Source organism: Emys orbicularis, chromosome 7 (genome assembly GCF_028017835.1).
Source record: "Emys orbicularis isolate rEmyOrb1 chromosome 7, rEmyOrb1.hap1, whole genome shotgun sequence".
In the NCBI taxonomy this organism is placed as follows: domain Eukaryota; kingdom Metazoa; phylum Chordata; order Testudines; family Emydidae; genus Emys; species Emys orbicularis.
In genome coordinates this window covers 84,239,618-84,265,279 of record NC_088689.1, presented here as the reverse complement: position 1 = coordinate 84,265,279, position 25,662 = coordinate 84,239,618, and the positions used below count along the sequence as shown (strand labels likewise).

At 42.5% G+C, this 25,662-nt stretch overlaps 1 protein-coding gene across 1 annotated transcript in view; it reads right to left on the bottom strand.

Moving 5' to 3' along the window:
* Window positions 1–247: 247 nt before the first annotated feature.
* Window positions 248–25,662, bottom strand: part of DCAF1 (DDB1 and CUL4 associated factor 1) — a 98,781-nt gene continuing 73,366 nt past the window's right edge. The window contains exons 22-23 of the mRNA XM_065408140.1: window positions 6,770–7,025; window positions 248–331 (exon numbers count right to left, since the gene is read on the bottom strand). Of these exons, the coding sequence (XP_065264212.1) occupies window positions 273–331; window positions 6,770–7,025 (315 nt within the window). The 3' untranslated portion in view covers window positions 248–272. The remainder of the gene's footprint in view (window positions 332–6,769; window positions 7,026–25,662) is intronic.

Sequence of the window (25,662 nt, the reverse complement as noted above, 5' to 3'; positions counted from 1 at the left end):
AATAGCTTCAGACGTTTCCATGGAGAGGAGAGTCTCATCTCAGCCTAAAATTAAAAATTAAAAAAAAAAAAAAAAAAAAAAAAGGCAGAGAAAGAGGCCTAACCCTTGGTCTGTTTATTCAAGCGCCTCGATCTGACCCAAACCAAAACAACTGCTGGGCTGGAGTTTGTTGGATGTCCCAAGGGGTGCTCAGAAATTGCTTCCGGGTTGGTCTCTTGTCTTCTGGAAAGGGAACTTCTCCTGCTGCCAACACCCTGCGTGGTGGTCACTCCTCACTCATTCAGAGACAAGATTATGTCGTCTTCCAAGTCCGAGTTATCTGAGCTGTCAGCTGGAAAGGGGACACATGGGTTATTTGTTTGGTGTATGTGAAAAAATGCAGCTGTCAGGCCAGCTAAGTAATGGAGCCTGTTCTGCATCAGTCAGTTACAAGAGACTACCACCACCTGCTCAAGCAAACTGATCACAGACCAATGAACTCCTTAGCATTAGCAGCTAGAGACACAGCCTGTAATTGTATTTCAGGCCAGGAAGTCAACTGGCATAAGGTGAGTGCACACTAGGGTTTTAGTGGATCAAAGGGACTGGTGCAATTTTACCTAGTATAATTCATGTAAGTTGACGGAACTCCCTTGCACAAGTGGGGCTGGAACTTTCCACCAGGAGGTTACTCCTATGTAAGCTGTTTGCATAACTTATTGGGAACATATAAATGACAACTTCATGTTGTTGGGATGTGGTTTTGCAACACAGTTATCCCACACATTATTTCAAGAAATGACATCCTACCTTGGATGTGTGGGCTCTGCATAAGTTACTAGTTCATTATGTAGCAAACTAGACACCAAAAGCTACATTCTTATTGAACAGTTGTTGCCTTTCCAGGCAGGGCACTGCTGGGACCTCATTAGTGAGGAAAGTCAATAATTCATTATACTTACACCATCATTTATAGCACCTCCCACAAAGCACTTCACAATGAAATAGCAGCACAGCACTCATTAAAGGTGACCTGCAGAGGATTTCTAAAAACCAGGCTTTTGCCCTTTTTAGCTTTGTGAGGCAGAATGAAGACATGAAAGTATTTGCCAAAAGTTCCACCCCCCGGCCCCACCACCACTTGCTTTAACTTTAAACAGGAAAGTCAAGTCTCCCTCAGCTGTGCTGCAGGGGAGTATAAAGTGGCAGAGCCGCGTACCATGAGTTCTCAGGCCCTAGCTGAAGTGACATGGTTACTGAATATTTAACAAAGATGGCCTTTCTCCTAAGTATTCGTTGAGTGCTATAGTTAACTAGGTGTTAAAAGCAGTTTTAAAGAATAACCAAAACTCACTCTCCCCTCAGCTTCTTACGATTTCTCTTACATTACACGAGCTCTCCAGAGAGCCTTCCAGGGTAAGCAAAGCCTCATAAAAAAGGGGACAAACCTTTTAGGCCTTTAAAAAAAAAAAAAAAGGGGGGGGGGGGGAGGAAAGCAGCTCAGGCCACAAGCCTGTTTTTCCCCCTTTGTAGGTACCTTTAATATAGGTAGGAAAAATGGGTTGGCAAAAGTTAGTCAAAGAAATGTTTTATATTCTGAACTATCCAGTATCACAAGCTCACTGCCCAGACAACTCAATGCTGTGTTGTCTCCTCCAGCCCAGATGGAGTACTTGCAGCTGGACTCCTTTCAACTTTTCCTTTTGCTTAAAAAGATTATCTGGGAGCTATTTCCATGGTCCCGATTTATCCAGAGGAAATGTTTATAGCAACTCTCCAGTGCTGCTGATTTCTGTGGCCAGGATGGGCCAAGATCTCTGACCACTTCAGGAGAACCAGCTGCCACACATCTCAGAAGTTTCAAGGGAAAGTACAAGTCAACCCAGCTGCATGTTCTGCCATGGGGCGGTGCGGGGTAAGGGACAGCAGCTGCTAGGCTGAAAAGTCAGGGGAGCTGAAGGAAAGCTGAAGTTCCAGAGTGTCCCTGCCCAAAATGCTTGGCTGCCCTTTCAGCTGTGACCCACCAGCCAATCAAGTCTCAGCCTCTATTGTAAAGCCTAGGAGAGCAGTAGCTATGGCAATGTAATGGGAGCTGAGTCACAAAGTGCTGCTGTAAAATAGCAACTAGGTTACATGGGGAAGGAGGAGGGACAACAGATCTGAAGAGTCCAGAAAACATGGAGAGGAAAAGAGGCAGAAAAGAAGTTATTTATTACTAGCAGGTGGGAACTGAATGAGAGAGAGGCATCCTGATCTCATGAGGAAAGAATTTCTTGGCTGATCAGCCTTCAGCCATGTCCTTAAGAACCCAATGTATGCCTCAGGTGTACCACCGCTATCACTCCACTGGCCAGACAGCACAGAACCTTTCAAGACATTTACAAAGCACTTATCTTGTCAACTGTTCTCACACTGCCCAAGTGAGACCACAAAGACCTGTTATAACTGCCATGAGGGAGAGCACAATGCTTCACTGGGTCCTGTAAGGTTCTTCAATTCAAACGCTGGCTGTTCTCGCAACACAAACCCTTAAATCTGCAAATACATATGCCTGGAGAGAGCTCACATACTAGCTTGGCAGTCACCGTTCCAGGTGTTAGAATAGCAGTTCACAGCTCAGCCCAACACTCAAAAGCAAGTTATTCTGCTGTGAGTTGCCAGTCACCAGCAAGAGGGACAGAAATGCCCATTTTAATCAGACACTTTTCTTGCAGATACCCAAGTTCAGCCTGTCAGCAAGAGGCTTCTTTCCAGGGCCTGGATCAGAACTCCTGCTCAGCTGCTTTCTGTAGGGCATTACCAGGGGGAGATAGCCCCACATTTCCTAGGAGCGTTTTCATAAGGACATCCTAGTGACTCAGACAGTGAAACGAGCTTCTGCAAGAACCCCAGTGGGTGCAGAAATTGCCCTGACCCAGAAAGGCCAAGCTTCAAGCTGCTTTGTGCGGATCCCCTCCAACCCAAGTGATGCGTGAGGCTGAGAGGAACATCTGCACATTTTAAATGTTTTCACAGGTCATTCCTGAAAAGGCAACCCCTCCCTGCCCGGGACGTGTGTACCAGGGTCACTCACTTCCCCGTTTTCATTGTTCCTTTAATTATTATGTCCCCACACTGTACATGGGCATACTAACTGTGCCAAGCTTAGGGAGGGTTGTCAAGAAATACCAGTATGGCCAGTAAGAAGCTCAGAGGGCCAGTACCACTGGGGGGCAGGGGAGGAGAAGCAAAGTGCTATACATTGGATAGTGCATCTCAAGATTGGACTCTAAGCAGTGAATACAAGGATCAGAGTCTCTGAGGCTCACTGGTCTCCCCACGGCTGGGAACTTGTAAGACATGACTGCAGCCTCAGGGAAGGCAGAGGAGAAGACTATGATTAGGTAAGTACGAGATGCATGCTGGACCTGGACCACACTAGCCTGACAAAGCTGAGTCCAAAAAGAGGAGCCGCCACAGGGCCCAGCTAACCTGGTCAGGTTGCACTTGTATGAGCATGGCTGAGAGTTCCATTCCTAGCTAGAGACTCCAAAGATGCAGGGGAACTTCACAGCCATCTCGGAGGGCTAGCTGCAGCTATACAAGTTCAAAGTGGAGTCTCAAATAGCCCAAAATCACAGGGCACCTGCTCAGCAACTTCTGAGCAGGCAACGCACTCAGTGCAAGAGGTGCTGATGCTACTCATAAATGACCCCTTTGGCAGAGGCTTGGAACTTGGGCCAGGTGGAGCTGTGACAAGTCCCTTTAGCCTGGTGACTTATGTAGCCCTTGTGACTGATGGCAGTGGGGAGAAGCCTACAGGAATTACCCCACAAACCACTTTGGCTAGCTTCTGAACAAGAGCACCCATAGTGCTGTCTTTCTGCAAAGCTGTCCTTAGGAGCACTATGTCCATAATAGCTATGTATGTACAGAGCCAGTATGCACCCTACTCCCAAACCTGCTTCCATCCTACCCCAACTTTAGCTGGCTCACATGGCTAGTGAGGCACCATTCAAAACTGCAGATGCTCAAGTGAGGCACAAAAAGCACCTGACTCAGGTATTTGCAGCAGCACATGGGCCAGCATGGGGAGCCAGAGCAAGAAGAGAGCCAGCCAACTGCTGCGGCTGCTCCTCCTCCCTCCCCATGGTCCAGGCCACCACATACGCAGGGAAGGGATCAGCAATTCCTGGACCCCCATTTCCTCTGCTTCCTTTCTACCTCCTCCCTATTTTCTACTACACCGAGAAATGAAGTGGGCAACAAGGAGATGGGGTGGGGGATAGCTGGGAGGGGACACGTGATGGGGTGGGAACCAGTCATGGGCAGTGCTCTGGTGGAGCATAGATGAGTGCCAGCCTGTTTCCCCCCAATGTGCCCATTGGAAAGGGGTCACACACACCCCCACTGTTCACAGGCTGCAATTTCACTGCAGGGTTGACAACCTCAAACCACCAGTCCGAATCTAGATCTAAAACCCCAGAATAAACTTGATATTACATGCCCATTTGCCATATTAGTAATGCCCCACCCCTCACCTCTCTACATTCACCCCCTTCCCCTTCTATAAACTGCAGGCTGCTCAGGAATGAGTGGTGAGGTGTGTCTAATTCCCTCGAGCATCAGGAGTTGGATGATTACTTTAACTATTGCCCCTGTCAGACCTGTTACCCACTGGCCTCTCTAATGGAAGCCTCTGCTTTGTATTTCCCATACAAGCCTGGAGTTTTCTGTGTGCTCCTCAGTGCTGTAGACTGAGTAGTTTCTAATACTTTAGGTATCAAGTCTAAATGCTCGGTGCCCATTTGAGATTTTGGAGCCAACTAGTGATCTCTGTGATTCAGTATTCAAACAGGTAAAGTCGTGAGCAGGAAAGGTGTACTCACATTGCCTGGATGTCAGATGATCACTTATTCTCTGCTGCAGCCGCCTCCCCTTCTACCGAGACTCAATCACAGATTGATGTAAATGGCACACGTACACATTACAGCCATTTATCGGAACTAAGAGCCAATTGACTTGCAAATGCAGAGGTTTTTAAAGACAGTCAAGTTAAAATAAGCTCATTTTCAAGTGCACAAAATTTCACCCATTTCTGTGTAACCTTCCCTCTCCTTCCCACCAGTGTCTGCTACCTACCTGTCCTCAACTCCTTCCTCAATACCCATTCCCCTTGCGTCCTTACAAGCCGAAGTACAGAGATGTCAGGTTCTTGTGGCTTCCTTACCATTCCCACTGGGTCTTCCCCGCACAGCTGCTAAGTGCTCACAGCAGCCCTGTAGCCCCATCAGAGGAAGCAGGAACACAGAGTTAGTGGACAGGCCAGAGGCAGCCCCACAGGACTTTGTCTTTCCTCCAACAGTAAAGTAAGTGGGGTAAGGCAGCTGCAGCACAGAATGCCAGTCTCCCCCTCTGGCAGAAGGGCCAGAAAGTGGTGAAAAGGCCCTGCAGGACCGAGTTTTAGTCACTAGTCTTCCTGGCACCGGCGACTCCTAAATTGAGATTTCCTTTAGTTTCAGTTTAGGGACCTGTCATAGGCCTGTTTGAACCCACTCTCACAAAATAATACCGCTAAGTATCTATTAAAGTGCAATTCATTTTTAATTAGAGCTATGCAAATGTCCTGTTTGGACAAAATACCTACCACCTTCAAGAGAACTGCGGACTGACTGACATACATATAAGAAAATCTCTGGAGACCTGAGGGGGCATTACCCCCAAATTCATGAGTCTGATCACAGAGGAGCAGGGCTGCACTACAATGAAACAGAAGAAGAGCATGGATGAGTCTGCCAGTGAGAGTGACTCTGAACTTAGTGTAGAAGGCTATACCAGCTCAGAAACTGAGAATTGCCACTCAAAGCCTTCCAACCTGCCACCAAAGAGGTCAGGTTTCCATCTCAGTTCCCATCCAGCCCCATCACTGCAATATTTTAGCACCTCAACATCATTTATCTTCAACACCCATGTAAGGTAGGACAGTGCTACCTACTATGCTCATTTGACAGATGGGGAACTGCAGCACAGAGACACTAAGTGAATACCCTAAGATCACACAGGATATCTATGGAAGAGGTGGCAACAGAACTCAGATCTCTTGAGTCTCAATCCAGTGCCACCTTAACCACAAGGTCATCCTCTCTTGATTGTTAAGCATTTTCAAAATTGAAGTGCTAGACAAACTCCAAAGCCGTTATTTATTTATTTTTCTTTTAAATGAAGTCTCTGTTTTTCCAAACCAGGAGGGAGAACAACTTCAACCTTATGCGCAGAGCTAGGTTAGCATTGGAACGGTCAGGGGCAACGAAGAAGCAAGCTCAGAAACGCCATGCTGGGTTATTCTCTAAGTAACTGCAGAAGGTGAAAGTACATCAGCCAAATGGAAGAGGCTCAAACCAGCAAGGAAGAAAATGGCTTCCCATTTCCATGAGGGTATAAACAAAGCAGAGGAGAGGAGAGAAGTTACATAGTGGTCTGCGTCCCTCTGGAGAGCAGGATTTGTGAGCATACATATAACAATCCTTCACACGGAGTTGCAAAACTTGCTTTTAAATTCTCTCAAGTGTATCTGGGAATAAAGATGGAAACAGTTTCCTTCCTAGACCTAACAAAGGTGGTTCCCTCAGACCATGGTTGGTATTTACCAGTGAAGCTCTTTGGGAGGCCTAAAGCTGATTGAGTGGGGGGACCAGTGCCTTTCATCCAGGGAGGGAAGGAGAGAAATCAATTTTTCCAGAGAGAAAATTTATCTTTTTCATATTTGTGAGGATGGGACCACCTGTTACCACCAGGTTAGAAGTATACTTACTATCACCAAGGATCAGCTCAACTTCCTCATCTGCATCAGAATCCTCATCTTCACCTTCATCCCCCTCTTCCAGCAAGTTGGCAAGCTCCTCATCATCAGAGGGAGCGAAATCATTGTCTCCATCCTCACCAGCATTCTCATTGTTCTCATCCTCCTCCAGCTCGGCCTCCAGCAGCTGGTCAGTGTCTAGTTCATCAAGGTCATCTGTATCATCATCATCTTCATCATCATCCTCTTCCTCTTGTTCTTCCTCCTCCTGCAGCGACAGCAAAAGAGCCCATTAGGACATGCAAAAGTATATGGGGACTCTACTGAGGGAAATGCATACCTCCCCAAACTAAAGGTCACCCAACATTATTTGTAAACTCTACCGTCTTCACCCTTAAATCACGATAGATGCTAGATTGACAGCCCTGGAGAAGTCCTTGTTACCCATAAAACAGGTATAACACAAGGTAGTAACATTGCACGCCTCCGCCCCACGATGTTACTTGCCAACATGCCTCACACGGATCTGCAGAGGCACGTGAGTTCAGCCCCAGCTCGATACAATCCCTGGCCTCATGCCAGGCTTACACAGACAGCTGTTTCTTCACAATTGGTCTGAGACCATTAATTCAGTCAGAGAAACTGGTATTGGTCACTGCTGACCAGGATGAGATTTGAGGTCCAGTGAAAATCTCTATTATCCCATTACCAAACCACGAGCCATTCAATCCTCAGATTATAAATTCTTTTAAAGTGGCTCAGCAGTCTCACTACTGAAATTTACACTGTGAATCAGAGTCTCCATTCTACCAGTGTGCTGAATGAACAGCTTAAAGAGGAGAAAACAATCCATGGGAATTTTAGTTTGTGTTTAGAGATTGAATTTCTTATTCCATAAATTAAACCCTTTCCAGCCTGAATGCCATTTCTGGTATAAGCATGGTTTTATGAGTGGGATGAGGAGAATGGTAGCACTCAGTGATCCTTACACACAACTGACAGGATACCAGCTGCACCAACAAGTCTCTGAATTTCAGTCCCCTTTTAGTATTCTTGCACATATATCACACCCACCCACACCCCTCTTCTCTGATGGAATATTTTCACATGGCAGGAAAAGTACCTCCCTGAACCATGGATTCTGAGGGGGTATATGGGACACACCTGGCAAGATTATAAAGCAGTTGGGGAATATTTGACAAACCCATCAGAGACAGATACTCAACCCTGCCTCTTTCTTGTGGCATTGACAGATTTTGGTTGGTTTCATTTTCAGAATTATGCTAAGGGAAGAGAAGCCCCATCTTCTTTGCTCCCCCACACCACATTTTTTTTTAGTCTGTCTAATACACATACATACAAATGGTATTATGACTAAAAGCAGTAGGTAAATGTTCTCCAAAAGCATGTGCATCCACAACATAAAGGGTTACTGAGTTTACCGTCCACAGCTGGAAATTTAGGAATAGCAGCAAGCCCTGACATTCTATCCATCCAGTGAGCTCTATTATTTTCAGATTCATGAAAGGCCTCCAAAGTATGTCTCTCACTCACTGGAAGTATTTACATAATTTAAAATGGGATGGATAAAAATAGATGTTAATAATAAAGAAAAAAATGATTTTAAAAAATCTAGTTTATTTAAATTAAATACATTTTTCTTTTTCAAAATCAACCTGTTTAAAATTCAGTTTGAAATAACAACCTAGGTAAAGGCCTAAATTTACTATAAACTATTAAAATCATTTAAATAAATAAAAAAACAATATGCTATATCAATAAGCCCTCCTTCAATTTCAATGAGTTAAAAGGTGCGGCTTTAATAAGTATGTATAGAATCAGGGGGGAATATCTAATTTTTGAGGTCAACTTGACTTTTATAAATATGTCACAATGTCATGTACTATATTATTGTCAGCCTTTACAACTGAGTGAATGCTAATATTTACATTTTTCCAAAAGTACTTTCGGTTTGCTGTGCAGAATTAACCTTAATAACATTTGGTTTCAGTTTAGCTGGCGGGTGGACAGATTTATTTATTTTTTAATTAATTTGAGCTAGTTCAGGGGTCGGCAACCTTTCAGAAGTGGTGTGCCGAGTCTTCATTTATTCACTCTCATTTAAGGTTTAGCGTGCCAGTAATACATTTTAACGTTTATAGAAGGTCTCTTTCTATAAGTCTATAATATATAACTAAACTGTTGTTGTATGTAAAGTAAATAAGGTTTTTAAAATGTTTAAGAAGCTTCATTAAAAATTAAATTAAAATGCAGAGCCCCCCGGACCAGTGGCCAGGTACGTAACTGGGCAGTGTGAGTGCCACTGAAAATCAGCTCGCGTGCTGCCTTCGGCACCCGTGCCATAGGTTGCCTACCCCTGAGCTAGTTCAAAGTTGAGATGCCAACTGGGAGCTGAAAAAGCAGGAAAGCTTGTTTTACTCTTCAAATCTATGAATAAAAACCAAATAGCAGAAGATGAGCTCTACTAATTCTAAAACCAAGAGACCAGATTTTCAAGGGTATTTAGGCACCTAGACGCGGACAGGCGCCTAGTATGATGTTCTAAAGCACCTAACTTCTACTGATTTCAATTCCAATTGTTTTCAATAGGAGTTAGGTACCTAATCTGTTTAAACATTTTTGAAACTCCCACTGGAAATCTATCTCCACTTTTAGGCACTAAAATACCTTTGAATATCTGGCCCACCGTGATGAGAAACCATCAGTCAATTCACTAACTACAGTATATACTTCCATTGTTTAATAAATCAGTTTTAAATGCAAAATATGCTTTAATAAACTTCGTTTTTTCCAATGCATCCAATACATTTAGGGTTGTTTTATTTAACTAAAAAACAATTTTAAAGTGCTGGTTTTGTGCATTTTTAATTGAATTCCAATTTCCATCCAAATGCAGCTTTACACAAAACATGAGTAAACAAAATCATCTAGTAAATAAGTAATGAGTCACCCAACCTTTTCTAATAATAAAAAAGGTAAAAATTAAGAGTACATGGAGTTATAGAATTGCTTCAATGTGTATAGATATAGTTTATCCTAGTGGTTAGCAAAAAGAACCAGCAAAAAGAACCACCAAAGGCTACATTTAATGCAAACCAACAGATTTTAATATTTATATCAACTAATGAGAATGAACCTTTAAGAAAGTAACTAAAAAGTACCAGTGCAAAATAAGATTAAAATCAATTATTTAAATCAAGGTTTCTTGCTTGCCAGTTTAAATCATGATTAAAATCTGTGATTTAAATCAGTCCACCCCGATTTTAACACACCACAACAATACTGTCTCAGCTACACAGATATCTCCCCAACCCCAGTAAGGCAGACTCATTTCTCAAGTCTCCCATTCAGGCTACAGTCTGAGGAAAGCAATGAGCCTTACACTGTCCCATGAAAATCAACACATTCTGGTTGTGATGAACTAATGGAGGAACAAGCCCCAGAGCCAAGAGACCTGCATGGAGAACACCTTTATCCAGTCCCTAAATGTACAAGTTTTTTAGGGCAGCCAGCAGATACTAAATAACTATTTGAAAGCATATGCAGTATTGTTATAACCACGTTGGTCCCAGGATATTAGAGAGACAAGGTGACTGAGGTAATCTCTTTTATTGGACCAAATTCTGTTGGTGACAGAGAGAAGCTTTTGAGCTTACACAGAGAAGAAGAGCTCCATGTAAGCTCGAAAGCTTGTCTCTCTCACCAACAGAAGTTGGTCCAATAAAATATATTACCTCCCCTACCTTGTCTATCTGAAAGCAGATATTCTCAAACTGTGAGCTACCCTTGCCAGTGGGCCACAGAAGGAAACATTTTGAGACCCAAGCCATAGGGGCTAGGGTGCTGAGAAGGGAGGTAATTCATGAAAGGAGTGCTGCAAAGGGTGGAACAGTTGGAGAATCTCAGGTCTAGGTGGACCAAGTGAAAGTGCCCTATCTGATCTGACAAAGAGGAGCACCTCAAGTAACAGAATCAAACCATACAAAGCTTTAGGCCCAGATTTGTAAAGGTACTCAGGGGTTGCTGTGCTCAGTGATGAAACATCTAACTGATTTAAGAGCCTAAATCTCATTTTCAAAAGGAATTTAGGCAGTTAAGAGCCTAAATCACATTGACAGCCAATGGGATTTTGGCTCCTAAGTGCCTAAATCCCTTTTTAAAATGAGATTTAGGCATTGCAACACTGAGTGCAGCAATGTCTAAATACCTATTAAAATCTATGCCTTAAAGATCCAAAGGCAGCACTCTGAATTGTACACAGAAGCAAAATGTCAGCCAGTACAACTTTGAAGAATAGATGCAACATGGTACCCCCACTAAACACCAGGCAGCTGGATTCTGCGTTTGTGTCTGAGCAGTCTTTAAGCCTAACTCTTTGTACAGGACAATGTAGTAATCCAATCTATAAGTGAAAGGCCTAGCTAACTGTGGCAAGGTCTGCACTAGTAAGAGTGAAAATGGTTGCAATTTTCTAGCCAAACTAACTGAGGACAAGGGTTTCAGTCCTGGGTGACAGGACTCATTTTACAGGCCCTTCGCCTGGGGCCTAAGGCCTTGGGCTTCAGCTTTGGCCCCCTGCCCAGGGTGGTGGGGCTTGGGCCCCGCCACCTGAGGCAGAGGGGTTCGGGCGGTCTTAGGCTTCGGTCCCCCCTCCTGGGGTCACGTAGTAATTTTTGTTGTCAGAAGGGGGGTGCAGTGCAATGAAGTTTGAGAACCCCTCATCTATCAGACCATTACTTGGTCTGAGTTCATACCAGCTGATTCTAATGCAGGCCCTTACGTTCATCAGGTGAGACCATCCAAGTCTCAGAGAAAAGACAAAGCTTTGTCATCCATATGCAGATTAAAATCACACCCCCAACCATGTGACAATCTTCCCCAATGACCACCATACACACTGGACGGGAGTGACAGACAGAACAGAACTCTGCAAGAGAGGGTGTTCTGGGCAGAAGAGCAAATTACCCTCTGGGATCTGAGAAGAACCAGCAAAGCCAGAATCTAACCCTGTCAAGGTCCCCAACTTAGCTGGCCAACCCTCATGGTCAATGGAAATTGCGAACAGATCTAGAAGAATCAAAATGCACACCTGTCTCCACTGGAGATAAACTAACGAAACTTGTGTGTCTGCGGTATAACCGGGTCTGCATCTGAGGAAGGAGAAATTCAACACTCTGAAGAAACAGGGCAAATCAGCATGAGAGATAAGGGGCCCAATTTTCAAATATGGGTTAAGCACCTTACAATCACCCATTTTAGGTAGTTATATGCTGGTTTAGGCAGCTAGGTCACCACACAGATGCCTAAAATGGGGATTTAGGTGCTTAACTTTGATAATTGGGCATTAAGGTTGAGACCTCTACAAGCATCTAAGTAATTTAGGTGCACAAATGCCATTGACTTTCAATGGGACTTGTGCTCCTAAATCACGTACGTGCTTTTGAAAATCCTACTTCAAATGACTTGTCAAAGGTCATATATGCCTCTTTTTGCTCTATAAATCTAAATAAAAACGCCACATTAGTGATAGAGATAAGAATACACCAGGAGTCACAATCACCAGGCCACTAGACAATGCTGCTTCCCTTAAAAATGCTGTAGTAAGTTAAAACAGGAAGAGGTTCTGTTTATGAATGCTGAACATTTTTATTGAACGTCACCTTCATAGCACTGTACCAACACTTCTCCTCAGCATCCCTGTGGTATAAATATGTAACATGCATAGACTACAATGGGAAATCCATTGCAATACACAAAGAAATAGAGAATCAGCTCTTCCTGATAATCAAAATATACGCAGAACCACTCTAATCTATGGCCCTTGTGGTTCATGCATAAAATGCCTGCCCCACTTTTCTACTGATATTTGATAGGAAAGTGCTGACTTTACCTGGCTTCAACAAAAGCCCCTGCAGGAGATTTGTAGTGTACACTACTAGCCTTAACTGTGTTATAAGGTGAACAGGAAACAAGCTGAAATAATAATTAAAGAGCATGGTAAAAATAGACCCTGCCCAAAGTTACCAAAGATAGTGTCTACACACAGATTTGAACTGTTTTAGTGAAAGTGGTGCAAACCCCTGTGTGGACACAGGGAGTGTTGTAAGCAAGACACGAGAAGTAATTCTTCCGCACTACTCTACGCTGATTAGGCCTCAACTGGAGTATTGTGTCCAGTTCTGGGCATCACATTTCAGGAAGGATGTGGACAAATTGGAGAGAATCCAGAGAAGAGCGACAAAAATGATTAAAGGTCTAGAAAACAAGACGTATGAGGGAAGATTGAAAAAATTGGGTTTGTTTAGTCTGGAAAAGAGAAGACAGAGGGGACATGGTAACAATTTTCAAGTATGTAAAAGGTTGTTACAAGAAGGAGGAAGGAGAATTGTTCTCCTTAACCTCTGAGAATAGGACAAGAAGCAATGGGCTTAAATTGAAGCAAGGGAGGTTTAGGTTGGACATTAGGAAAAACTTCCTAACTGTCAAGGTGGTTAAGCACTGGAATAAATTGCCTGGGGAGGTTGTGGAATCTCCATCATTGGAGATTTTTAAGAGCAGGTTAGACAAACACCTGTCAGGGATGGTCTAGGTAATACTTTGTCCCGCCATGAGTGCAGGGGACTGGACTAGATGACCTCTCAAGGCCCTTCCAGTCCTATGATTCTATGACACTTATTTCAAGTTAGTTTAACCTGTTCCTAACTGACTAAAGCTAAACTGAAATAAGAGTGTCCACGCGGGAGTTTGTATCAGTTTAATTAAAATGTTTTAAAATCAATCACACCTTAAAACTAAATTGGTGAACTCTGCATATAAACTAGTGTGGCAATGGCAGTACCAGCTTCCTAACAAAGCTCTCCTTTAGCAAGGGCAGATCAGCATTTGTAATCAAGCTGACAAGACTGGAATGAAACGGAAGGCATCATGAACTTTGCTCACAGAAACTCCCTCCCTCCTGAAGTCCAGCATCCCCATACCAGCAACACCCATGGAAGGTGCACTTCACTTTAGAGTCAAGTATAATAATAATAGGATTCCATATGATTTAACACCCTTATTGGCCCATGGTAGTACAACATCAAGCTTCAAAAATACAACTAATAGGTCCAATCAGGCTGGCCTGGAGTAGCTCATCAAGATGGGTATCACCTTCAGCTCCAGAATTTCATCTTTTATTTAAAAAAAGATAAGTCTCTAGCCCTTATGGTTGTAAAGAACCACCTTTAAAATATGACCTGAGTGTAAAAAGACACAGGTGATACCTGCCCGAGTCCTCAGATAGCCAGAAATGAGAGGTCTATAGGAAGGATTATTGTTCCGATTCATCACAGTTGAGTATTGACAATGAAGCCTAATGACAACTTTAAATGCCAACGTTGTTTCTTTTTCTTGTACAATTTCATCAGAGGTGAACTAAAAGCTTACTATTTTTTGGTAACCGATCTTACCCCTGAAAACTAGATTGCAAAAATAAGTGAACCAAGAGGGATTATTATTATTACTATGATTCATGAATTCCCAAAATTCAGTTATTCACACAGCGTCCCCTAGTCATTAGTACAAGTTAGCGAAATGCTACTGTATTTCCAACTCAAACATGGAGATAATGAAAAGCAAGCTGCCCCACTATCACACAAGATGCCATGTACAACCTCAACATATATATATTTTCTTAAACAAAAACCTTAAGTTTCATTCGTTCTATTCCAGGTACTGCTGTTGTTATGATGGAAGAATAGCAGTGCTATTCACATCTGCCTTGGGGATGAATCAGGGTTGTGTAGTGCACAAGACTATTGTCTGTAGAAAATCTGCCTCATTTGTTGCAAAAGTTGGAAGGTGTGTAGTGAACGAGGCAAGAGATTGCAAGAAGTAAAAGAACAGTCTCATGATAAAGGCAGCTGAATGCTGCTCAAGAGAATTGGACTATCCCTGCCTCTGCCACAGAATTCCTATGTGATGATAGGGCAAGTCACTTAATCCAAAACTCATCACGTGATCACTATTACTAATTGCATGTTCCGCATTTTCTGGGTGTCTGACTTGACACCCTGAGGACTAGTCTGCAGAAGTGCTGAGCACTCAAAGCTGCAACTGAAATCAGTGGGATCTGTTTTGAACATTAAAGTGTTATAAAATGCTAAGTGCTGTGAAAAATCAGGTCATAGGTGTCTCAAATTGGGCAGCCAAAATGAGTGGATCATTTTGACCTTAATCTCTGTGCCTCAGTTCCCCATCTGTAAAATGTGGATAGTACCGCCTCACCTCACAGGGGTGGGGTGAAAATAAATTCATTAATGTTTATGAAGCACTCAGATATTGTAGTGATGGGCATCACAGCAAAGCCCATGAGTAAATTAACAATTCTGTCTTCAGATTAGGGTTTGGACAGTGTGCAGCAAATAAGGCGTAAGGCCATACATTGAACAATGAGAAATCAAAATACTTAATAGCTGCTCATTAAGTAAGCACCATCCATCCTGGGCACTGAATGAGGCAGGTATACTACGGAAAAGTAGTATGTAATTATGTAATTAAAGACTGTCATAATGCATACTCCCAAGAGGGCCAAAGAAAGATTTTCACAGGTATCCTTTATTGTGGCATTTCCAAACTTTTCAGTGTTTGACTCTGTATCCTTAATAATGTTATTTAAACAGTTTCTTGTGTAATTTTCTAGGTTAAAAAAAACAAAATGAAAAAAACTAATTCTATCATGTATCATCATATTGACACCCACAAGGTTCACCAGCAGGCATGGAACCTTTAGATCTACCACTTTTGCTAGTAATAGCAATGGTAGGTTTTCATCCCCTATGAGGACCAGCGCTAGAGGGGGATGGAACACTTTGCCAGTGGGTTCCACAGATACTTGTGAGACTTGGGTTCCATTCCATCCTCTGGAGGAAAAAATTCTCTAGTGGACACTGGCTCTTTTTGACTGTTCCTCCCACAATCTTGACCCCCTTTTGCCCCATTTCCTTGAATCTATCCCTATTTCAGTCCTGTTTCTTCCCCACCCCAATCCCTTGTCCCAGTCCCATTCTTTTTCACCTAGCCCGTCCCAGTCTCCACTCCTCAAGCTTCCCATCCCAGTTTAATTGTCCAGCTATTCCTAGCTATCCACCTCCCAGCTCCTCATCTCAACTATCTTCCCTCTTCCCCCCCAATCTCTCTCCCCAGGCTCTTCATCCAATTTCAGCACCTCCTACAGCTCCCTGTCCATGTCCCTTTGCCCAGCCAGTCCCAGTTTTCCCCCCAACACCTCAATTCATCAGATCCATCTCCCCTCCCTCCATTCACACCTCCTTCCCCCCATCCCAGTGTTTCACAGTGCCAGTCTCCTTGCCCAATCAGACCCAACCCATTGCCTCCTCCTACCCCCGCTTCCCAGACCCAGTCTCCACCCCATCTCACAGTCCCAGCTCACATCTCCTTGCACAGCCAGTCTGTCTCCCCCGACTTACTCCAACTCCCAGTCTCCCCTCTGTGACAGATTGGGGGACATGTCCATGTCAAACTACTCCCAATTTACTTCCCCTCCCGGTACCAGAAGGTTCGGCTGCTGCCCACTCTGCATTTAAATAAGGCAGCTTCCTCTTCTGCACTGGTCAATCAAGCTGGTCGATCATTTTCTCTCCTCTGGTCTCAGTTTATCTGCTCTCAGTTCAGGTGCTCAGACCTGGACCTGGCATACCCTGCAGCAGCCCAGAAACGTCTTGCTTTGTCCCAGGGTCCAGCACACTCAGTGTGGTCAGAATCTTCAGAGAATTTAGCTGCTAAAATCTAAAAAGTCTTTACTGAGCACGTAGAAACTGATTTTTTCAAAGGCCAAATTTGGGTTGATTTTCACAGGGATAGTAAAAGACTCATTCCTAATACAAAGGGCATGCCCTGACAAATTTCAAGTTGCTGCTCCAAAAATGGGAGTGCTAGAGCTTTTCAAAGAAAAGTTTGCCCAGAATTCCCGCCCCTCCTAAAAAAAAAAAAAAAAAAAAGTGGCAAAACAACATTTTTCCTCAGCCCCATTCTTGGAAATAGCTGAAATTTCAACAACAAGTTTTCAGCCCAAGGCTGACACCCTGCATGTAAAGTTTCAGTACAAACCATTAGAAGTTTGGCAAAATTATAAACAATTAAAATCAGGGTCTTATAATGGGAAAGGCTGGGTAACTTTAATAATATGCAGTGCTCCTAACTATATATTTTAGACTTCCCAAAAAGATACTATGATGGAATGAAAAATAAGGGCTAAGATATTTCAGTGAACTTTTAAGTGAGTCTCAATAAAGACTTTCTCCAGGCCCCTAGGTTTATTTGAGAATCTGTCTGATCTATCAAAACCTTTAAACCACTACACTAAAAATCCTCAATCATGAACAGTGTAGTCTCTTCCTGTGCCCATGTACTATTGTGATAAGAATTAAGAGAGTTAACACATGAGCCACAAGTAATAAGTTGGCTTTTACATGTCATTATGGAGAGATCTGGGATTTACTGCATACAGCCAGATTTAAAGGAATAAAGAATATAAAGAAAACAAGAGAAGCTGTAGATTTAAAATGTGGGATGAAAAAGGGATGGATTGCAAAGGATCCAGGCAAAATCATCTTAAAACAGATTTCTGGAGAGAGTGAGCTATCAGAGCAAGGGAACGCAAAGGCTATGTCTATACTACAGCCGGATCGATGATCAGGCGGTCAATGCACCGGGGGTCGATTTAGCGGGTCTAGTGAAGACCCGCCAAATTGACCGCAGATCGCTCTCCGGTCAACCCCGGTACTCCACCCGGAACGAGAAGAGTAAGGTAAGTCGACGGAAGAGCGTCTCCCGTCAACCCAGCACAGCATAGACACCGCAGTAAGTCGACCTAAGTTACGTCGACTCCAGCTACGTTATTCATGTAGCTGGAGTAGCATAACATAGGCCAACTTACTGGGGTAGGTAGGCAGACAAAGAGCATCAAAAATAGTATACATTCATACACCAGAACAAAACTACATTTTAGATATTACCAAACCAAATGGTCACTACAGAAAGTTAAACACTTACTGTGCACTATGAAAACCAAAGTTTGGGGAAGAAAGAAGCATGTTTTACACTAGCATTTAGTAACAAGAGAACCACACTTAGGACTTGCCTACACCGGGATATTTACCAGCATACTGCTACAGTTATACCTATATAGCTCCCTGTATAGACACTGTTGTTCTGGAATAAGAGTGAGTTTTTCCAGCTTAGTGTACATTGCTCTGAAAGTGGTTTAACCTAAACCAGAAAAACAGCATCAACTCTGAAATGAAAGTGTCTACACAGGGAGATATACAGTAGCAGTACAGTTGTACCAGTATAATTATGCCAGTATATTTCCCAGTATAGACAAAACCTCAGTATAAAAGAAGCTAGTCAAGGAGTTTTCCAGATTTTATCACTCTCCTGAGCTCAGTCTCCAGAAAAGATATTGTGCCAGTAGATTTGGAAAAAAACCAAATGCAGATAATGAAGTCTAAAACTGAGGAAACATAGGAAAGAGGGGAGAGGGAAAATTGATTCAAACAGACCTCCAGGCTGTTCAACAGCCTCCAAATGGAGTATTAATTATCTTACTAGGAATCCTAATTCACTTTCCTGGGCCAGGAGTTTATACAAATGCACCCAAAGAGATGTGACACCTATAAGGCTACATAATCTATATATCTAGTGCTATTTCAGACTTAACTATTAGTAGATATAACCTTCACTTACACAGGAAGGTTCCCCAGTTACAGCCGACAGTCATGGCTCCAAGACAAGACATGGATGTCAACCTGCATCAATGGAACTTCCCTGTGTTACCCAGTTAAGGGAATATCCCCTTTATCCTGGACCACACTAGATTGTAATCACATTTATTTAAGTTCCTGGACTGAGAACATAGCTTAACAGGATATCTTCCCTCCCGAGCCATGGAATACATACTGTGTGAAAGAGATTAACTCAGGACCATATCATGACATGAGTTGAATCATGGAACAAAGTTTTTGCAGGAGGACACTACCATCTGACTGTTTGATACAAGACAGTATTCCACATCCTCTCTAGACAACTATTTGTCCAGATCTGATATGGCGCCTGATTGTCTATATGTATTTTGTGCGCGCGCACACACACACACACACACTTTCACTCCAAGACTGAGGGTAAACTTGAGTTTTAGCATTTCTCTCCTGCAAGTTTTAAAGAATATAAGGCTGCAAAGCAACCCATCACATGTAGCAGAAGTTGCCCTGTTATCTCTTAAAGCTGCATAGCACAGACCAGCAACGATTGAAAAGCTACTTCCACTGAACAGACCAGATCCTAAGCTGGTGTAAGTTAACACAGTTCCACTGACTTCAGTGGAGCTAACCTGATTTACACTAGTGGAAATCTGGCCCAACATGTTTTCTACACCTCCCACTCTTGAAGGACTAAACTCCCTTTGGTTTGCATGTCATTAAGGAGTGTTACACTTGTTCGATCCCTCCTCTTCTAGAAACATCAAATAAACAAAGGGAACCCATTATCAAGATTGTTTTCACCAACAGGGAAGCCAGCTTTAAACACAGATTGATACAAGGGTCTGATTCCCATTATCTGGAAGGCAGCTGAGCAGAAGTGACCTAGAGATGCTTACTTTGACACCAACTCTTTCCAAAAAGATTTGATGGGCTTTGATCTGGCGCAGATATTTCTGATTCAAGAAAAAAGCTTCCTATTCCCCCAGTGTACTGATGAGGAGTCTGGTCAGCACAACAAACTATCAGAGAAATTTAAACTCAAAAGATTGGTTCATGACCCACCATCTCCAAATATATAGGAGATTGTAGAAACTTCATATTTTGGTCTACGTGTTAGATTTCAGTCTTTTGGGATTTATTATTACCATTCTTCCCTTATAAACTGTGGGCTGCAGTGTACTTCACCTCCTTCCAAGGTGTCTCTTCCCTCCATTAATTATAGTTTCTCAGGCTTACATGTTTAGATTCCGGTTTTGAAATCAAATCAGAAGATCTCTCAAGCCTTTTTGTATGCTTGCAGCTGGGGTTGCATTCCTCAGACAACTTCATTTTGGGGATTACAGTATATAAATCTGGGTTTTAGGCTTTGAAATAGTTTCAGCTATTACCACAAAATAAGTTCTGTTCTGTCTAATTTTTTGACCACTTCTCCTTGCTCTGTGAGGAAATAATTTGGAGTCAGAATAAACCACATTTTGTATTATATTACTCGGTTGTGCATCCTCTGTTGGGGGTTGTTTTCTTACTTCCAAGTATCAAGACTCATCCCTCATCCTGGAAATTATGCCTCATGAGGCCAGAGGAATAAAATAGTGGTGGAACCTTTCCAGCCTCCTTAATCTTGTCTTTCATATTTAATTCACCTCTCACTATTCCTATTTCACACTTCAGGAAGTCTTCAATTATCTGCCAGTCACTATCTACTCTATACATTCACATTTGATTTGGAAGGGTCTATACATTTCTTTTCTGATCCAATTTCAAAGGTTTTTGCCCACCCTCTCTCTAGGCCTCTAGAACATTATGTTCCCCCCTACTGTCCCCCACCCCCGTTTTTTAAAGGAAGTTCCTTTCTCCCACAGTCTCGATTACTTTGGTAAGTTTATCCATTTCTTACACACAGACATCTTACTGTTTTCTCTCTCCAGATTGTTCCTGTGGAAAAGCAAGCTCACTTTCAGCAATGCAAACCTTTCTAGAAGGTCAGTATTCTATTGGTATCTGCCTCTTTTCCTGATACCAAAGGATTTTGTTTTCCGTGCTCATCCAAAGGGTTGAACAAAGAATGTTCCACTCCAGAGGAGGAAACCTCCCCCATATTAGTAAGTTATCTTGCTCCACAGCCAAGCTATGCTTTATTCTTCTGACAGTTCAACACTCTGCTGCCAAAGCCGTAAGCAGCTCCACATCCCTCTGTAACTGACGCTCAAGGAGAGAGAACTTCTGGTTTTCAGCTGTTGGAGCTGTTACCTGATTTCCTCCCCAACCCCATCTTTTAGTCTCCCTAAACACTATATAGTAACGAATGCGTAGTGATAGCAATAGTCATTCTCTGTCTTATTCATGTCATGACATCACCACATTTCCCTATCTAAATTTTGCCCCCCTTTTCCCTCCCTTCCCCAAACCTGAACTTATACCTATTATCTCCATGACATTACATTCACGCTAGGCATTATCAGAATCCTCCGCAACATGTGACTACCCCTGCTTTCACCTTTACAGCTAGTTTGGTGTTGGAGCTTAACTTCTTTGTGGGTGAAATGATGTGATTCAGGTAAAGAGACAGAGCTCTGGCTATGTGTATTAGTACATGTAATGAGTAAGGATTCTTACCATAGGCTTCTATGCAGATGGAGAGGACATGGACAGACGTAATATAGGGAGCACAGCAAACACAGCATACAATATGTCACAGATGCAAAAATGGAGCGAAGAGATAAAACACAGTTATTCTCTTATTCTATAAGAGCATCCTTAGCCAGTTTAACAATAACCACAGATCTACAGTAAAGAGAGAGGTTACCATTACACCTTTTTAACAAGTCAGCTAGACAAGACCTTGGAGATATTAGTCCAGTCTCAGAGAGATTGGCATCATGCTTCGTTGTGGCTCAGTGTTTAATGATCAATACCCTTTACTTTACATGTGAAACGTGTTTGGTCACACACAGCCATATAGTTTGTCTATGTACCATAATTTTTTTAAGAATAAAAGGATTAAGAATAATCAACTTAAACAGAAACCATTGTTTCCTTAACTGTCTGTAAATAGCACAGTTAAGGCAATTTTTCCATCAATGGGAAGAGTATTTGTTGTTGTTTTTCATATATAAAAACTTTATTACAGGTTAAAACTGTACCGCCTCAAAATAATCAATACAATCATCAGCTACTGTGCGGTCTTATTACAGAAAAGGCCAAGGCAGCTAACTGGCCAGGTAGACCTCAACCCTTAAGATATAAGAGTTAAGATCGCAAGTGTTCTCCATTTTCAAGCCTCGCCAGTTTCCAGGGGTTTGCTGAGGCTCACAGGAAGTTCTTGTTGAAGGTGATGGAGAGGAACAGAATCTGGGGCAAGACTCTTGAAAAGGATCCATCCCACCCTGATATGTTTCCACCCTGCCAGGAATATCTCTGACTAGCTCTCCTACTCTGCCCCTTTTCCCTGTACAGCTAGTTCCAGTCCCCTCCTCTCACACAAGTCAGAAATTGGGGAGGAAGGGAGAAGAATGACCTTAGAGCCGCCAGCAGCAGCTTCCACCAATGGCAGACCCCAGAGTAGATCTGCCACAGACCCCAGAGTGGATCTGTGCTGAAGAGACAGCTGAACCCGAGAAACAGGTTCTCTACCCAATTGTGGAATGAGAACATCTCTAACTGCTGCCCTCCCTCAGCTAAGAATCCTCTGGAGGAGTACATTTCTCCTTATGCAGTAAAGACAAACTCAGATGGAAACCAAGCAGGTTGTGTGGGGCTTATCAAAACACCACTATCCAACAATGCTACTGCTCTCTGGACTATCATTTATAATCAGCTAGTTATCTCCAACTTAAACATGAGTGTCTTAAGGTTAAATGTGAAGATATACGGCAAAGTCCAGTTGTCTTGCCAAATTTCCTTCTGAAATATTTGCATACAGTAGAATAATTGCCTGGAACAACAGATTTCCTCCCAATTCTGAAAATCACTGTCCTCACTGAGAAGCATCATGTGCCAGTCATTGCACACTGCAGTTGGTAAATGAGTAACAAGATGCCTATTATATCCATAGATTTCCTTTATTGGAGAGCCCAGAAGTACTACCAGGGGTCCAGCGGTAGATGTTGCTGTACCCCTGTAATTTCTATAATCTATTAAATTCCTCCTCCTCCCCCCCCCCCCCCATCAGAGCCCTGCACGGGAGTTGTGCAGAGTCCTGCAGCGGGATTGGGATCCCGCTGGTACCTCAGGACCCACTGCCTTAATAGCAGGAGTGGGTGGGGATGGGAATGGGTATTGCAGGGTGGGAGCGGGATTTAAAATAGTCCTGTGCAGGGCTCTACTCTGAATTATTACCCATATGTTCTTAAATATGTCCATCCCTCTGGTACCCATATGCCAGAACAGCAGCATTTGCAAACACTGTCAATTTGGCAGTAGTTTGACTTTCCCACTATAGATGGAAGCATGTTCCCTTATTTCCACACTCCTAGTTCCTGGTTTAAATTTTTTACTGCAACTGTGATAGCTTTTCCTGTTTTAAATCACTGCTGCTTTGGAGTTGCAGGAATATCCTCTGGCCTATCTGGAGGCATCAGCCTTTGATTTTGTGACTGAAAAGCCCGAACATTCTTTTTTCATTTCTGTTTTCAGCGGGGAAACTGCACTCTAGGATATTAGAGCTAGAAGTTTAAGAAGTCTCAATTATTTTATAGTAATTTCCTCTGTCTGTACCAGAGGGCTGCCACCTTCTAAAATTACAGCATAGTTCAGAGATGGACGCTAGCAATCCATACCAAGAACTAACAGGAATTCTTGTTGCCATGCAAAGATGTAGCAAAGGTGAGTATGTGGCTAAAAACTATCCTTTTAATCCATTTTACAGGTTGCCCTTCCCTAATCTCTTGTCTGTCACAAAGAGGTCTTTAATCAAAGCCATCCCATCGCTAGCCTCATGGCTGAAGTCTGGTTTAAGACAGCCCTGCTAAGATATATGATCACAATATATGATAATGTCAATTCATAATGCCTCTATTCAGCAAAGCTCTCTCTCTCTCTCTTTTTTTTTTTTTTAAATGGAGATATCCTATCTCCTAGAACTGGAAGGGACCTTGAAAGGTCATCGAGTCCAGCCCCCTGCCTTCACTAGCAGGACCAAGTACTGATTTTGCCGCAGATCCCTAAGTGGCCCCCTCAAGGATTGAACTCACAACCCTGGGTTTAGCAGGCCAATGCTCAAACCACTGAGCTATCCCACCCCCCAGAAACTACTGTCCTGTAATCCAGTGCCGGAGTTCACATTAAACTTTATCGTGCAAGATTATAAGCGCCTCTTATAACGAGTTGAGAACCATCAACTCCCACTAACTTTTTGAGGGCACTCAGCACCTTGCAGAATTGGTGGGTTCTTAAACATGCCGATTTGGATGGAAGCTTTTCAACAAGGATCAATATGAAAACTACAGGCTTCTCTCTAACAGCAATGGGTTTAGCATAGGATTTTTGCTGTAGACAGAGGGGAAAGAGTCCTAAATAAACACACACAACATAATTGGAATCACAAGTGGCAGAATGTGAGCTGATAATGGAAAAAATAATGCTATGAAACCACCACAAGCACTGAAAATCCAGCAGCTACAATTTCAGTTAGTGCAGAAGAGACATTTCATTGGCAGGATCCAATCTGCAAACCTAAAACAAGTCTCTCTCTAATCTAGATTTACAGAAGCTTGCAATAGAAATTTTTACATTATACTGTAAAAGGTGAATGTCTCAAAAACCAGTATAATTTAAACTTGAATGACATTTACCGATTCTCATAGAACAAATCCATATAACTACAGAGTATAAATAGATTTTCTCTAAAATTTTAAATAGAGGATTCCACATTTTTCCACTGCAATTAATGAAAAGGGTGAGAGAGGAAGATATTGGATAGATTACCATTGGCTAGGGCTACAAAATATAGACAGATATTCCTTGTCCCTGACCCTAACATTCTACTCAAGAGTATACATAAAGACCACAGAATTTAGGAAATATTAATGAAGTATGTAAACATTATCTCCCTAAACTCAAGATACCTTTCCGACAATCCACAACTCAGAAAGACCTATGCTAGCAATGGGAAATCTCTGTATTCTGTAGAGATATAAAAGAAGAAAAACAGACCATGCCTTTTAACATCAGAAAAGCTAGCCAAGTTTAGGTGGTGATGGCACTGAGGGAGGAGGATGTATCCAGGAGATGTTTTTAACGCAAAATAAAACAGAGCTACACAAATGTCTTATGCTTAATACAAAAATAAAAAGACTGAAAACATAGAGAGTTCCCTATTTGGCTAAACTAGGGATTACAAGAAGAATGATCCTTCCCCCAAATATTTGTTTCCTTAGGTCCATACGGTCAGATTTTCCAGGAGTTGAATAAAAATATTCAAAAATGTCATTTGGGGAAGGTGTCCACACAAAAGCAAAAGCCAAATTATACACAGCACTCCTCCTACATAGAGAAGCTTCTATTAGATGCATACTGATGTGGGAGGATGACTAAGAAAAAACAGCCTTTCAATACTGATGATTAAAAAGTACACCACATTTCAAGAGCCGTCTAGGAACAGTAACAGACTAGTAAGCTTTGTAACCTGCCCTTCAAGACTTCAGTCTCTGTGAACATGACAGTTTAAGTAGGGAGAGACTCCCCAAACTCATGCATCTGTGGTGGAGTACCCCAAATATTATATGCCATAACACTTACTATTATTGATTATTAATGAGTATTACTAAGGAAAAAAAGCAATGTTTTCAATCGACAAAAATGCAAAAGCATAATAAACCAAACTTTTTGCGTTCTACGCAATTAGTCACAAAACAGTGATGGGCCAGACCACAGACCTATTTAACTTGTAGATTTTGACTCTACTCTCCAGCAATTCCCCCCGCACCATCTCTGGCCTTTTTGACTAACCAATATTTTTAAAGTTTTCATCTCCTGCCACTCAGAAAGACCTCAAGACTTCTGGAATATGCTGCTCAAACAGTTTCACTTTTGTTTCTACTGCCTGTCCCTCCCTTCTCACATTTATCTCCAGACTTCTTCTCCTTGTCCAGATCTATTCCACCCCCAACAATCTTCTATTCATTG